Below are 14,138 nucleotides of genomic sequence, written 5' to 3' on the forward strand. Positions count from 1 at the left end.
TCCTCGGTCAAATCCGATTCAACTAAAGTTGGAGAAACCGTCACTTGCCAGTCATCTTTGAGCAAAGGGGGTTACTCGTAACGATGAAACCAGTCTCTCGTAAGCGTACGAGTAATGTCGGTCCAAGCCGCTTCAATCCAACAATACCGCGGAATCAAGAAAAGACTAAGGAGAGCAGCAAAACGCACATCACCGCCCACAAAACCTTTTGTGTTCTACTCGAGAAGACATCTACGCATGAACCTAGCTCATGATGCCACTGTTGCGGAACGTCACAAGGGAAACAAAAAATTTCCTACGCGCACGAAGACCTATCATGGTGATGTCCATCTACGAGAGGGGATGAGTGATCTACGTACCCTTGTAGATCGTACAGCAGAAGCGTTAGAGAACGCGGTTGATGTAGTGGAACGTCCTCACGTCCCTCGATCCGCCCCGCGAACAGTCCCACGATCTAGTACCGAACGGACGGCACCTCCGCGTTCAGCACACGTACAGCTCGACGATGATCTCGGCCTTCTTGATCCAGCAAGAGAGACGGAGAGGTAGAAGAGTTCTCCGGCAGCATGACGGCGCTCCGGAGGTTGGTGATGATCTTGTCTCAGCAGGGCTCCGCCCGAGCTCCGCAGAAACACGATCTAGAGGAAAAACTATGGAGGTATGTGGTCGGGCAGCCGTGAGAAAGTCGTCTCAAATCTGCCCTAAAAGCCCCATATATATAGGAGGAGGGAGGGGGACCTTGCCTTGGGGTCCAAGGGACTCCCAAGGGGTCGGCCGAGCCAAGGGGGGGAGGACTCCCCCCCCAAACCGAGTTGGACTTGGTTTGGTGGGAGGAGTCCCCCTCCCTTCCCACTTCTTCCCTCTTTTTTTTTCTTTTCCTTTGATTTTCTTTTCTTGGCGCATAGGCCTCCTTGGGGCTGTCCCACCAGCCCACTAAGGGCTGGTGTGTCTCCCCAAAGCCTATGGGCTTCCCCGGGGTGGGTTGCCCCCTCCCGGTGAACTCCCGGAACCCATTCGTCATTCCCGGTAACTCCGAAAACCTTCCGGTAATCAAATGAGGTCATCCTATATATCAATCTTCGTTTCCGGACCATTCCGGAAACCCTCGTGACATCCGTGATCTCATCCGGGACTCCGAACAACATTCGGTAACCAACCATATAACTCAAATACGCATAAAACAACGTCGAACCTTAAGTGTGCAGACCCTGCGGGTTCGAGAACTATGCAGACATGACCCGAGAGACTCCTCGGTCAATATCCAATAGCGGGACCTGGATGCCCATATTGGATCCTACATATTCTACGAAGATCTTATCGTTTGAACCTCAGTGCCAATGATTCATATAATCCCGTATGTCATTCCCTTTGTCCTTCGGTATGTTACTTGCCCGAGATTCGATCGTCAGTATCCGCATACCTATTTCAATCTCGTTTACCGGCAAGTCTCTTTACTCGTTCCGTAATACAAGATCCCGCAACTTACACTAAGTTACATTGCTTGCAAGGCTTGTGTGTGATGTTGTATTACCGAGTGGGCCCCGAGATACCTCTCCGTCACACGGAGTGACAAATCCCAGTCTTGATCCATACTAACTCAACTAACACCTTCGGAGATACCTGTAGAGCATCTTTATAGTCACCCAGTTACGTTGCGACGTTTGATACACACAAAGCATTCCTTCGGTGTCAGTGAGTTATATGATCGCATGGTCATAGGAATAAATACTTGACACGCAGAAAAACAGTAGCAACAAAATGACACGATCAACATGTTACGTCTATTAGTTTGGGTCTAGTCCATCACGTGATTCTCCCAATGACGTGATCCAGTTATCAAGCAACAACACCTTGTTCATAATCAGAATTCACTGACTATCATCGATCAACTGGCTAGCCAACTAAAGGCATGCTAGGGACGGTGTTTTGTCTATGTGTCCACACATGTAAATGAGTCTTCATTCAATACAATTATAGCATGGATAATAAACTATTATCTTGATACAGGAATTATAATAATAACTATACATTTATTATTGCCTCTATGGCATAATTCCAATAGTTACATATCATGAAATGCATCCGTAAGAATCAGTATGGTTTCATCAAGTCCAGAATTATTAAAGACTATGTTGGATGGACATTGGAATACCTCCACCAGTGTCATCACTCAAAGAAACCCATTGTCATCCTAAAACTTGATTTTGAAAAGGCTTTTGACTCTATGGAACATGAATTTATACTTAAAGTTCTTAGGCACAAGGGTTTTAATGAAAAGTGGATATTATGGGTACAGTAGCTGCTCTCTTCTGGCTCATCCTTAGTTCTCCTTAATGGAGTTCCTGGTAGAAAATTTATGTGCAGGGAGGGTGTAAGACAGGGAGATCCTATGTCCCCTCTCCTCTTTGGCATTGCTGCTGACTTTCTTCAAACTTTGGTGAATCAGTTGTTGGAGAATGGGCTCATTCAGCTTCCAATCCCTTGCCATGATAAGTACTTTCCAATTGTCCAATATGCACATGACACTCTTATCATCTTGCCTGCTGTGGAGTCCCATCTACTGGAGTTCAGGAGTTGGAAACAGTTACATGCTTGCTCCAAAACCTTCATAGAGAACAGTCAAGCAAAGATGTCTGGCTTCGGAGTAGTGACAGTAAGGTTTACTCTGCTCAGAAATACTACCTTCATGTCCATCAACCCATTATACCCAACCCTATCCTGACTTGGGTTTGGAAAAGTTGTTGTACCATGAAGATCAAAATGTCTGCCTGGATGCTCATTATGGACAGGCTGAACACCCAGGATATGCTTGAGAGATGCCACTAGAATATTTCTGATTCAAACATATGTGTTCTATGTCATGCAAGAGTCAAGGAGGATAGGGATCATCTTTTTTTCAACTGCATGTTCAGCACCAGGGTTTGGAACTATCTTCAGATTACTTGGCAGGGTACCTCCATGTGGGACACTTCGTTGGCAGCCAGGAAAGATTTTCAGCGTCCTTTCTTCTCTGAAGTGGTGTTTACTACATGCTGGAATATTTGGACCATCAGAAATGCAAGAATTTTCAACAATGAGCGTCCCAGATTCAATAGATGGAAGTCTAGCTTCACTCATGATATCTCCCTTTTAGCTTATAAGATTAAGCCTAGATTTAAGGAAGATCTCCTTAAGTGGATTTCCTTCCTACCTTCCTGAGGTTTGTATATCTACACCCCACCCCCTGTTGTATATTCTAATCCTTTCATGTACATAAGCTGTCATTAGTTTGGAATAAAAGAAAAGGTTCTGAGGTGATTACCCTACAGTAGTTGGTCAAAAAAAAATTGACCCAACAGCATAATGATACCAAGCCTCTTTATCGATGAAATATTTTCTAATATTCCTAATCTTCAAGCGCATTTCATCCATCTTCAAGCGCATTGCATCCATCTTCATCTTGCGATCATCGACGACATCGACAACATGCAACTCCAGTTCCATATTCTTCTCCTCAATTATTTTCAATTTTTCATTCAAGTAATTGTTTTATTTTTCAACCAAATTTAACTTCTCGACAAGAATTTCTATGTGGGTTGGAATTTCCGGTTCACATACCTCCTAGATTAAAAAATATATGTCACGCTGGTCGTCATAATTGTCATAAACACTAACCAAAACAAATACATATAAAAGATAATATATACCAGATCCGAATCATAGACAGGACGAGGGCCGACGGAGGAGGATACCAAAACCATCGCACTATATAATAACAAAAATAATAAAAGTAAGTAATTTATACAAGTATCTATCTAAATCATACAAGTAAGAATTTTTTTTCTTTAAAAAAAAGATAAGAACAAGAGGCTCACCACGGTGGTGCTCGCGACGAGATCAGCGCGGGCGAGCGACAACGATGAGGACGGGCATGGGACGACACCCTACATATGTGCACACTGTAAGAAGTTAATTTGAGCTCAAATTTTGCATCTAAATCAAAATAACTCCCACATACCCTCCTACACTAAAACCCACAAACCACTCTACTTCTAAAGCATTTGAAATGAGCCAAACTAGCAGTGAGAGATCAAAGGATGAAGTAGCTAACCTTTTAGAACACTTGTGCAGTTGGTGCAGGGCCAAACCTAGACAAATATTGAGGAAAATGGAGCTTGGAGGTCGAGCTTGGAGAGGAGAAAGCTTAAGTAGTATGGCTCGGACATTTCGTCGGACACCTCATGTGCGTGAAATAGAAGGGTGGGAAGAGCATGGCATGCACACCTCAACAACCAAAAAACAGAGGAGAGGGTGGGCAGGGGCGAGGGTATATATAGGCAAAACTTTAGTCCCGGTTTTTGTCTAAAACCAGGACTAATAGCCTACCATTTAGTCCCGTTCTGGCCACAAACCGGGACTAATGCTCCGCGGAGGCCACGTGGCAGTCGCTGAATCTTTAGTCTCGGTTTTTATCTAAAACCGGGACTAATGAAACGAAACGAACCGGGACTATTGCCCTGACAACTCGAACCGGGACCAATGGTCTTTTCTGCTGCGGTCGAAAGACCCATTTTCTACTAGTGTTAATAGCCCAGCAAAGTGCGTCCAACCTTTTCAGTAAAAGATGAATCTACAAGCTAATATATAAAGTAATCTATGACACTTGTACATATTACTTTGCACTATGAACATAATAATTTAAACTAATATCATACGCATGATCCTAGTATAAGTTACTCACCAGCAAAAACTCCCCGTCTCTTCACTCAAAGATGCACATGCGAGCTAATTAATGAGTGTGTTGGAACAAAAGAAACCTCTTCTTAGCAATTTGAAATTGGCAAGTGCGTGCATATGCATCCGGAACAGCCAAGAGAAATTCTATTTGTCGACCGTTCGAATGTGCACAGGCAGGCTCGTACTGTCATCGCCGTTGTCTGTCTCTTCACTGTCGTGTTCTGGGTCGTACGTTAAGGTCCTAGCACAAGTGATGATGGACAAGTTACGTACGACGGACGGCTAGCTAGATTGTCTTGTGGACGTTCCCATCCGCGGACGCAAGCCACTTGACCTCTGCAGATGTGACGACCTCGGACGTGCACGGTATGACCACTGGAACCGGCCGGTGTTGGCCGCGTGCATCTTTTTTTTTTCTTTCGGAAAGGCCACAAGCCATATACTTATTAAGTAGCACAAACCCTTACAAAAACACCCGTACAAGAACGGTCTTATAAAAATTGAAATATACATCCAACCCTTCAGGGTACCAAAGTCTTCTTCGTCATGCGCCCACCGGCCACACATCGTGAATAAAACTCGTTGCCAGGACCGGTCCATACATATTTGAGGCCATCGGGCGAGAAAATAAAATTAGGCCTTTGTGGACACAAAAAATCAAAATATATTGTATCTCGAGAGCAATTTAGTAAATAGCATAGATTAATGGTCTTTGAACTAAAACCACATCAGATCTTGTTGTTTTTCCTAACACTACTGAAAGAAAAGTCATCAATGACCAAATGAGTATTTGTTTTTTTTTCTCTTATTTTTCTGGATCTAAGAAAGAAATATCGCAAAACGTATGTTGTGCTGCTACCTGACGAGGCCCCTACCTCTCACGGGCCCAGGGCAGGCGCCCCGTTGCCCCGGCCTATGGGCTGGCCCTGCTCGTTGCCGTAGCGGATCAAACTTGTTTAAATTAACTAGGAAACACGTAAAAGCAATGACCGGGAGGTCTTCGATATAGACTAGAAGACGTCGATGGCTATTATGTACATCGATCTTATCCTTACAGAGACTTGGTGTATACTCATTGTACGTACCTCGTACATGCCATATACTTCCTCCGTTTAAAAATAACTGTCTCAACTTTGTACTAGCTCTAGTACAAAGTTATACTAAGCTTGAGACAGTTATTTTGGGACGGAGGGAGCATGATTCAATAAAGGTGTCCTATATGCAAAACTACACTGGGATATCATGATGGTATGTATTTTAACATAGGAGACAACGTCAGTATTGAACACGAGGACTTTTCTTATCGGAACCTAAAAGAGTACTGTGAAAATTATTAAATCAAAAATAATAGGAATCCATAAATCCACCATCAACTATATAAGCCAGCAAAATTCTATAGTAGCATGTTTCTCAAAATTATAAAATTACATATTTTAAAAGTACCTTTTCAGATACACATATGCATATGATTTATAAACATCGAATCTGCATCTTTTGAGGGTCAATGAAAGTAATAAAGAAAAGCTGTAAAAAAAACTTAGAGCTTTGCTAGCTCTAAACTCAGTTGGAGTTATTTCTAAAAAAAAATTGCGTTTAGTTGGAGTTATATCTTAAATAAGATGACTGCGAGTGCCAGTCTCAAACCTGCCGTTTCCCTGCAGACATGTACTATTTTGTATTTGGTGCTAACATGGCTGCACAATTAGATTAGGAATTCATAATTCGCCATCGACTAGGTTGTCAGCAGAACACATGGCAGATCATCAGGCATAATAAAATATATAAATAACCAAGTTCTTGAAAACACATAAAGTGACAAAAAATTAAACAGAAAGAAACAAACATTCCCGAAAGGCAATAAGTGTTTAGGAAGCAATAAAAGAAACATTTAGAATATTATTGCCGAAAAAAAACTTAGCACATTTTTATAATATAGAATTCTTGATTAAAAGAAAAATTAAATTCAACAAAATGCGCAATTAATTTAAGAAAATGAAGAAAATCTGAAAAAACTTTAGGAACTATCATTTTATAAATTCTCTAGTTAGTAAAGCAATGAATATAGTGCTTCCTAAAATAAAAAAGAGCAGACTGGTACAATATAAACTTTGAAACTCAATCTCCATCTAATTATATAGTCTACTTAAAACTGATCTTTTTTTCCTTTTGTAATACTAGATATAGAATTGATTACATGGATGCAACTTGTACGATGTACGATATGATCCATGCCACAGCTAGATAGTCTCTTCCATAAACGCCAGTGGATAACGATGATTCTGTTCTTTAGAATAATTTGCAGTTTATGCAAAAAAGTGTACTTACTATAGCAACTTATTTAAATGACGAACCTGCAGCAATAAACGAAAAAGCTGACAGTACAAACCCAACAACAAGAACTTGTAGCATTATCAGCAATAACCACTAGCCTGGCAATTCACTATCCTGGAAAATACAATTCATTAAACTAGAAAATTACTTCCAAAATAAGAGTTCTCACATCGTTTTTAAGCATGAACCTATCTCTGTGGATAACCTGTTTCACTTGATTCTTAAGCATAATCTGCCGCTGTCTAGTTCATCAGAATTTTGGTTGTTTCAAAGGAAAAATGAACCGGGCCTTGAGCCTGATTAGGACGAGCATTTTTTTTGCCTTTTCGGTGTTGGGGAGCCTCCCCGGCTCAATGATCATCGTGTATAAGTTTCTTTCTACCAAAAATGCATGGAAATATAGCTTTTATATCTCATAAGAAATGATTTCTCACAACTAAAGAAACCGTAGGTAATAGAATAAAATAACTCATTAATCCATGAATGACATAATGGTAAGACGTACGGGTCAAAGCTGGGCACACAATTGTATTGCCAGGGATGTATTCAACGTAAACATACAAGTTTTGTGCAATTCCCGGGATTATTTGCATGGTACGCCATAATGGAAAATACGGAGGCTTTATTTTATATAAGACTGGGCACACATTACTTCAGTGATACAATCGATTGTTTCCTTGTTTGTACACACATGCAGTGTCCTAACATTACAAGAGAACCGAACGCAGCGCCAGCAACATGTAATACGCACTAGTTCCAGATACATTTTGCTCGATACATAAATGAGAAAATGCATATTTAACTCTATTTAATTTGATCACATATAGAGATGTGCAGCCAACCGTGGTGTAGCTTGCAGAACAAGGGGTTCAGCTAGTGCAAGGCCGGCATTGCCTTCTTGGAGACTGATACTTTTAACGCCGGGAAGCTTTCTCCAAGTGAATCCCTGCAACATCCTTGCGAACAACATCATCGTGATAGAGGTACCAAGTGAAATCCCAGGACAACCCCTCCTCCCACTGCTAAATGAAATGAAACGTAGGCCTGGATCAGTGAGAAGTACATTCGCGGTGTTCAAATGCCTCTCGGGCTGAAACTCCAATGGTTCAGTCCAGATCTTGGGATTGCGGCCAAGCCCAAGCCGGCTTATAAGCATGTGGCTATCTTTGGGGATGGTGTAGCCAGCAACAGTTGTGTCCGCCATGGCGACATGGGGTACATTAAGAGCATGGTATGGGTGTATGCGAAAGGCCTCCCGGATGCACGATTTGAGATAGTTTAGCCGAGGAATGTCAGACTCTTCAACTAGTCTATCTTTACCAACAACAGTGTCGAGTTCCTTAGTCGCTTTTTTCAAGATCTCTGGCGCGTTCATCATCTCAGCGAGTGCCCACTCAACCGCATTAGATGGGTTATCGACTGCTGCAAACATCATTTCCTACACCCATAGATGTGAGAATAAATATAGTAATCAGTATAACGCATGAGAAAAAAGTCAATACATGTATAATATGGATCGAAGAACAATGAATGAAATCTTTATTGAGGTTAAGACGACATACTAACCGCTGTTTGTGCCCTAATGTCTTGTAGGGACAACAATGGTTGTCCCTCTGCATCTTTAAGATGAACCAGGACATCCAGAAAGTCTCTGGCCTCTTTCTTTTCATCACATTTCTCAAGTGTAGACGACCTTTCGCGGATCCGCTCCTCTATAATTGGATCATGCAACCGGTTGATTGTTTGCATGGCATCCTTGGAAACCTTTTCGTGGCCATCCAGGTCGAGGCCTATGAGGGCTGGGAAGTAGTCGGACACGCAAAAGCTGTAGAGATGGTTTAGGGCCATGAAGAGAGCGGCAACATGTGCCACCTCGTCATGTCCAGGCCCACTACTGGATGAAGGTGGTAGGTCATTGAAGTATCTTTTACCGAACACAAGCCTTCTTATCATGTTACCAACGAAGTGTTGGGTTACATGACGGATGTTGACAATGTTGTTTGGACATGCCATGTCGCTGCAATGAGTTTTATTAATGTACCTCACGAGGTGGTCGTACTCCTCTTTCCGGAGGTGGTGGAGCTTTCGCTCCATGGACGAGGTGAGGATCTCAGCAGTGAGGACGCGCCTCATCTTCTTCCAGTGGTCTCCGTGTGGTGAGAAGATGGAGCCCTTGTACCCGAAGCTGAATATGCCGGAGGCGAAGGTGGTGGGACGGGAGGCAAAAACTTCATCATTTTTGCGTAGTACCTCAGAGGCCATCTGTGGGCATGCCACAACAATGACATGAGTAGCTCCGAGACGGAGGCACATGATGTCGGTGTTCATCTCCTTGAGCATGCCATGGATCCATCGGAATACCGCCGGCTTGTTCAGAATCACCTGATGCAGGTTACCGATGATGGGTAGCGCCGCAGGCCCCGGAGGCAGCCTGCCTGGCCGCCCCCCTTGCTTCTGGGACAATAGCACTCTTGTAATTTTCAAGAGAAAATACACCAGCATGGTGGCCATGATAACCAGAGTACCAAGAGTCATATTGCATAAGCTGGTTGGGATGTTATATATGAAGTAGGATAGAAGGCAATTTGTGGAACTGATCGGTGATGGACAGATGTTGTGTTTGAAGACACTCTTCTTGCTTCGTGCATCTATGCTAGTTAGTTCTGCTGGTATTTATAGGACAAGCTGGGGAGCTAGCATCCTTGGCGTACATAATAATTATTTAACCAGTTAGTGACTTCTTTCATTGCCCCACGTGGCCACATACTCATCATACAATTTAGAGAGCAAATTAGACTCCACTTACTTTTGTTTAGACAAATGGATAGAGAGCAAATTAAGTGAATGTTGGCCACTCAGTTCGAGAAGTTCTTCACTTGATCATCACCAAAAGCTCTTCCAATCGGCATAGTAAGAGAAGGACTTTGCTGAGCTTGCTCACATGGAGTCTTTCCTCCATTCGGATTTCGCTAGCCTATGGTGAGAAGGAACCATGAGAGTTTTATGGAAATCCATCCCATTCCAGAGTGTCACAGGCATACAAAGATTTAAAATTTCTTTTGTATCGATTGATGCACACAACCATTTATTATTACAAAGTTTTAACGTCAGAAGTAAGAGCATGTACAGCCGGGCGCGTCATATCCGTCTCAAATACCCGGACAGATGCCTGGATGACTGATCAGTAAAGGAAAAGCGGGCCAGCCAAAATCTCCGTACCCGCTCTAAACACCCGGGCTAACCGGAGGCTGCCTTATCCAATTTACATGTAGGACGGATATAAGGAGACCTGGACGCGTTCGGGTGTGTCCGCTATGTTGGATCCGGACCATGCTGGTCCATCCCGACTCCATATATATTTGGCTCCATCCGTTTGCCGAACCAAACCATAGCCACTCAATTCCACTCTTATCCCCTTGCCTCTGTCTCAAGCTCACTTTCGGGGATCTCCGGCCTTCTCCGACATGTCGGACGGCGGATCTGAGTCCTCCATCACCAGATCTGCGAACTAGGACTTCATCCCAGCCGGGCAGGACGAGGAGATGGCCGCACACATTAGGCTCCACCACGCCCGCAAGGAGAACGCCCGACAAACAGTCAGACTTGATCTGGCGGGAATCCGTAGTGTCAGCCCAAATGGCGCTTGGATCGAGCGCGAGGTTGCGTTACCGTTGCCTCGCCTGAGGCAGTGCACTCTCTTAGGTGTCCCAATACCATAGAGGTGTAGCCCGTTCATTGGCATGCCGACGACGAGGCCTTCCGTGGCCTGTCCTCATCTGAGACTAATATGGCGATGTGTGCCCATCGTGTGAGGTAGAGGGAGCGGGACGCCACGGCAGCCTTCCCGGCGGACATCGGCGAGGCGGAGTCACACTCTCCAGTGCCGATACAGGTGTCCGGCAATCCCGGGCACCGCAACAACGTTATACTGGACGTTTCGGCCTGCGACCACGATAGATCGAAAATCAACCTCACTTTGACCAGCAATGTGTAGGCGACGACTCCGTCAAAGAAGAATAGGGCATGGGAGATGGTGGTGCATCAGAGTCCCGTGAACCGGTATCTGTCCCATGTCCTACTTATCATGTAATTGTATGAATTTGAGTATTCATAATTGAGCTATTTGGTTGTGGAAATGTCAATTTAAAGTCTGACCGGAACTGTCTCGGCGCGTATACCGACATTTGCGGGTTCGAATTTGTTGTATACTTGTATCCAGCCGTAGATGCTCTAAATGTTATTTACTTCGATCCAATATAAACATCATAACTTCGAACTAAGGTTAGGGACTAGAGGAATTAAGAAGAACACGGGCTAGCAGAACCCGACAAAAGTAAACTCCTGGGTAAGTACCATCACTAAAATGTGTTATTCATGGGAGACAACCTAGGCAACAGCTCCTGGTCGCCGTCTCTTGGCCATGCCAAAATGTGGTACTGACGCCAGTTTCTGTGGGTGTCTCCGTCGACCCGTACGTTCACTGTCCGGATCCACACCCCACACACGAGCACCAGCCTCAGGTAGCGCGCGATGCACCAGTGTCCGGATCCATTCTCTTCCACACGAGCACCAGCCTCAGTACTGTGCTTCCATGAGCATTCCGGAGATGTTGACTAGTTATTGCACATGCATATTGCTGGCTAATTCACATGCATGCATAGCTCGTGTGATACGTGATTTATGGGCAAACAATCGGAATCCAATTACCCTTTCTCCGATAATAGTACCGTCGATCATTCTGACCCCCATCTTCTTGAGTGAACATCACATAACTAAAGGTTTGAGACTGGATTTTCTGCTCTCGACTCTACAATAGCCGAGTTAGCATTTTTTCTGAAAAAACGTTGTCAAACCAAATAATGGCACAAAAAAAAGTGTATTCCATAGGAAAGAAGTATTGCCACTAGTGAAGAAGACAGCTTCCTAGGTCAGGTTTGGTTTTGGGTGGGCGGTCGGACCAGGTGGCGTGGCTTCTAATGGGCATATGCCAATAAATTTTAAGTCATTTTACAGTGCATCCAGTCGATATGGACCGTCCGTCGGAGCGAATTCGACGGCCCAGATCCGATGCAATATATAGACTTCAGGTGTATTATATCTGACCCCGAGGGGCATCTTCGGGAGAAGATATATTTTGAACTGTCAACGGTTTCCCTCTTAAATATTTCGAGGGCATTTTTGGTATCAATTTCAGGGGTATTTTCGGTTTGATTTTTATCCCATTCGCTAGGTTTTCGCCGCGGCAAGGTGTTGGCAAGATCCTCGCCGGCGGGGAGGGGCCGTGACAAGATCGCCGACGGGGAGGGGCCGGCTGGGAGTGTCGGAATAGGATCTTGCCGCGGCCCCTCCGCGCCGGCGAGGATCCTCCCGCCCCTCCCTCCGTCCACCCGAATTCCCTCATGCTCTCAGCGACGTGCAAAACTCTCCGCCAGATCTCGTCGCCGGCCATGTTGCACCCCAAGTCGTTCAAACCTCGTCCGTGCCACCCCGCAAGCGACATGGCAGTGTCGTCGTCGAGGGCGCCATATCTGCAGCCTCTACAGGGCAGGCACGCGAATCCGCTGCTGTTTGTGATTCTGGGGAGGCCTGCGCCTGCCCGGTAAGGCAAGGTCTCTAGTATCACAGGCAAGAAAGTGAGCTTGAGTGCAACCCTGCCAACACCTCGTCCGGTTATGCCGGCCAGAGCAACACCGAGGATGCCCGTGGACAACTATGCTACTACCGCGTCCAACTTGTTCTACGAAATGGGCAAAAGGTATGAAACTTTTTTAACTTGTCCCTTTATACATCATTTACGTTTGTTGTTCAATTATAAGTCATAATTGTAGGGACGACTTGCACAATGCGACTGTCGAGTTTGTGAACTTGTTGGCTGACAACACCATCGACATCGAGCAAGCACCAATCGGTTATTATGGTTATAGTGACTTGGATGGTGGCGTGCGTCATTATGGTGAGGAAGACAAGGTGGCGTTCGACCAAGAACTAGCAAAAGAAAGGTGAAGATCCAAAAACTAAACTTCATTGGATAATCAAATCTTTACCGAGGCATGGAAAGTTGTGCCTCTTGAATGACGTCCTTTAGTGGCTTGATCGAAAACTATGGCTTAATTTGTGCGCAAATTATGTTTGATTTTTTAAATTTGCTGCAAATCAGCCGAATTGATGTCACATTTTACAGTTTGTGGGTTGGCAAGGGCCGCGGTAGAACAGAACCCACATCACAAATATTCTATTTTACGGTTCCGCGATGTAGGTTCTGTTCTACCGTGGCTCTCGCCATCCCGTAACAAGCGTTTTTTGCGAACTGTTAACAAGAATCATATATAGTTTCAAGATTATGATCACCAACACATGTGAGCTGATTATTCCTAGCACTTCTTGAACAATAATAAAAGATGGATGTCCTAATCTTGCATGCCACTATTCTGAAGAAAGTTTGATGTCACGACAAACTTGTTTATTGAAGCTTCTAAATTTGGGAATCAATGGGTAGAGCCCATGCACACATATACCTCGTAGAGAATGTTCCTCGTGACCTGATCTCGGATCAAAAGGAAATAGGGGTAAAACTCCAAAAATACTTTATTGTCAAGAGAAATACAATGAACAGAAAGGAGATATTTATTTCAAGCAAAGGATTGTAACCAATATTATTGAAGTTTTACAACTTGACTCATCCGCAATGGACTAAGAACGCGGCTCAGAAACCTTCTTCGGGACTAAAACCCAACACCCTACTCTATCGCTTTATGGCCAAGTGTACACTCCACATGTAAGAATGAACCACACCGCTGGACTAACTCCTTGAATCTTCGTCATCTTCAACCGCAGCTGCATCTGATAGCCTAGCATGCTACTGCTTGAACCTTTTCTTGTATTTCCTTTTGTTGTAGGGTGAATTGACAAGCACAACAGGTAGCTCTCTTCTGAACTTGTCGATGTAGGCCTGCATGCGAGGATATGTTAGTATCGTTCCATAAGTTTCAGCAAATGACACAATTTTAGGTGTTACTCTACGTACTTGGTCATATTGCATCCTTAGTTTTTCTCCCGTAAATAATTCGATGTTCTTCAGCATGTACAGTGCA

At 44.1% G+C, this 14,138-nt stretch overlaps 1 protein-coding gene across 1 annotated transcript; it reads right to left on the minus strand.

Annotated features, from left to right (window-relative positions):
• Positions 1 to 7,864: 7,864 nt before the first annotated feature.
• LOC123429105 (tyrosine N-monooxygenase-like) lies at positions 7,865 to 9,666 on the minus strand. Its single transcript, XM_045113171.1, has 2 exons — positions 8,614 to 9,666; positions 7,865 to 8,485 (listed from the first exon to the last, which is right to left on the minus strand). The coding sequence occupies exons 1-2, from the start codon at positions 9,580 to 9,582 to the stop codon at positions 7,865 to 7,867; spliced, it is 1,590 nt and encodes a 529-aa protein (XP_044969106.1). The 5' UTR covers positions 9,583 to 9,666.
• Between the last annotated feature and the right edge of the window lie 4,472 nt (positions 9,667 to 14,138).

The sequence above is a fragment of the Hordeum vulgare genome, chromosome 2H (assembly GCF_904849725.1).
Source record: "Hordeum vulgare subsp. vulgare chromosome 2H, MorexV3_pseudomolecules_assembly, whole genome shotgun sequence".
In the NCBI taxonomy this organism is placed as follows: domain Eukaryota; kingdom Viridiplantae; phylum Streptophyta; class Magnoliopsida; order Poales; family Poaceae; genus Hordeum; species Hordeum vulgare.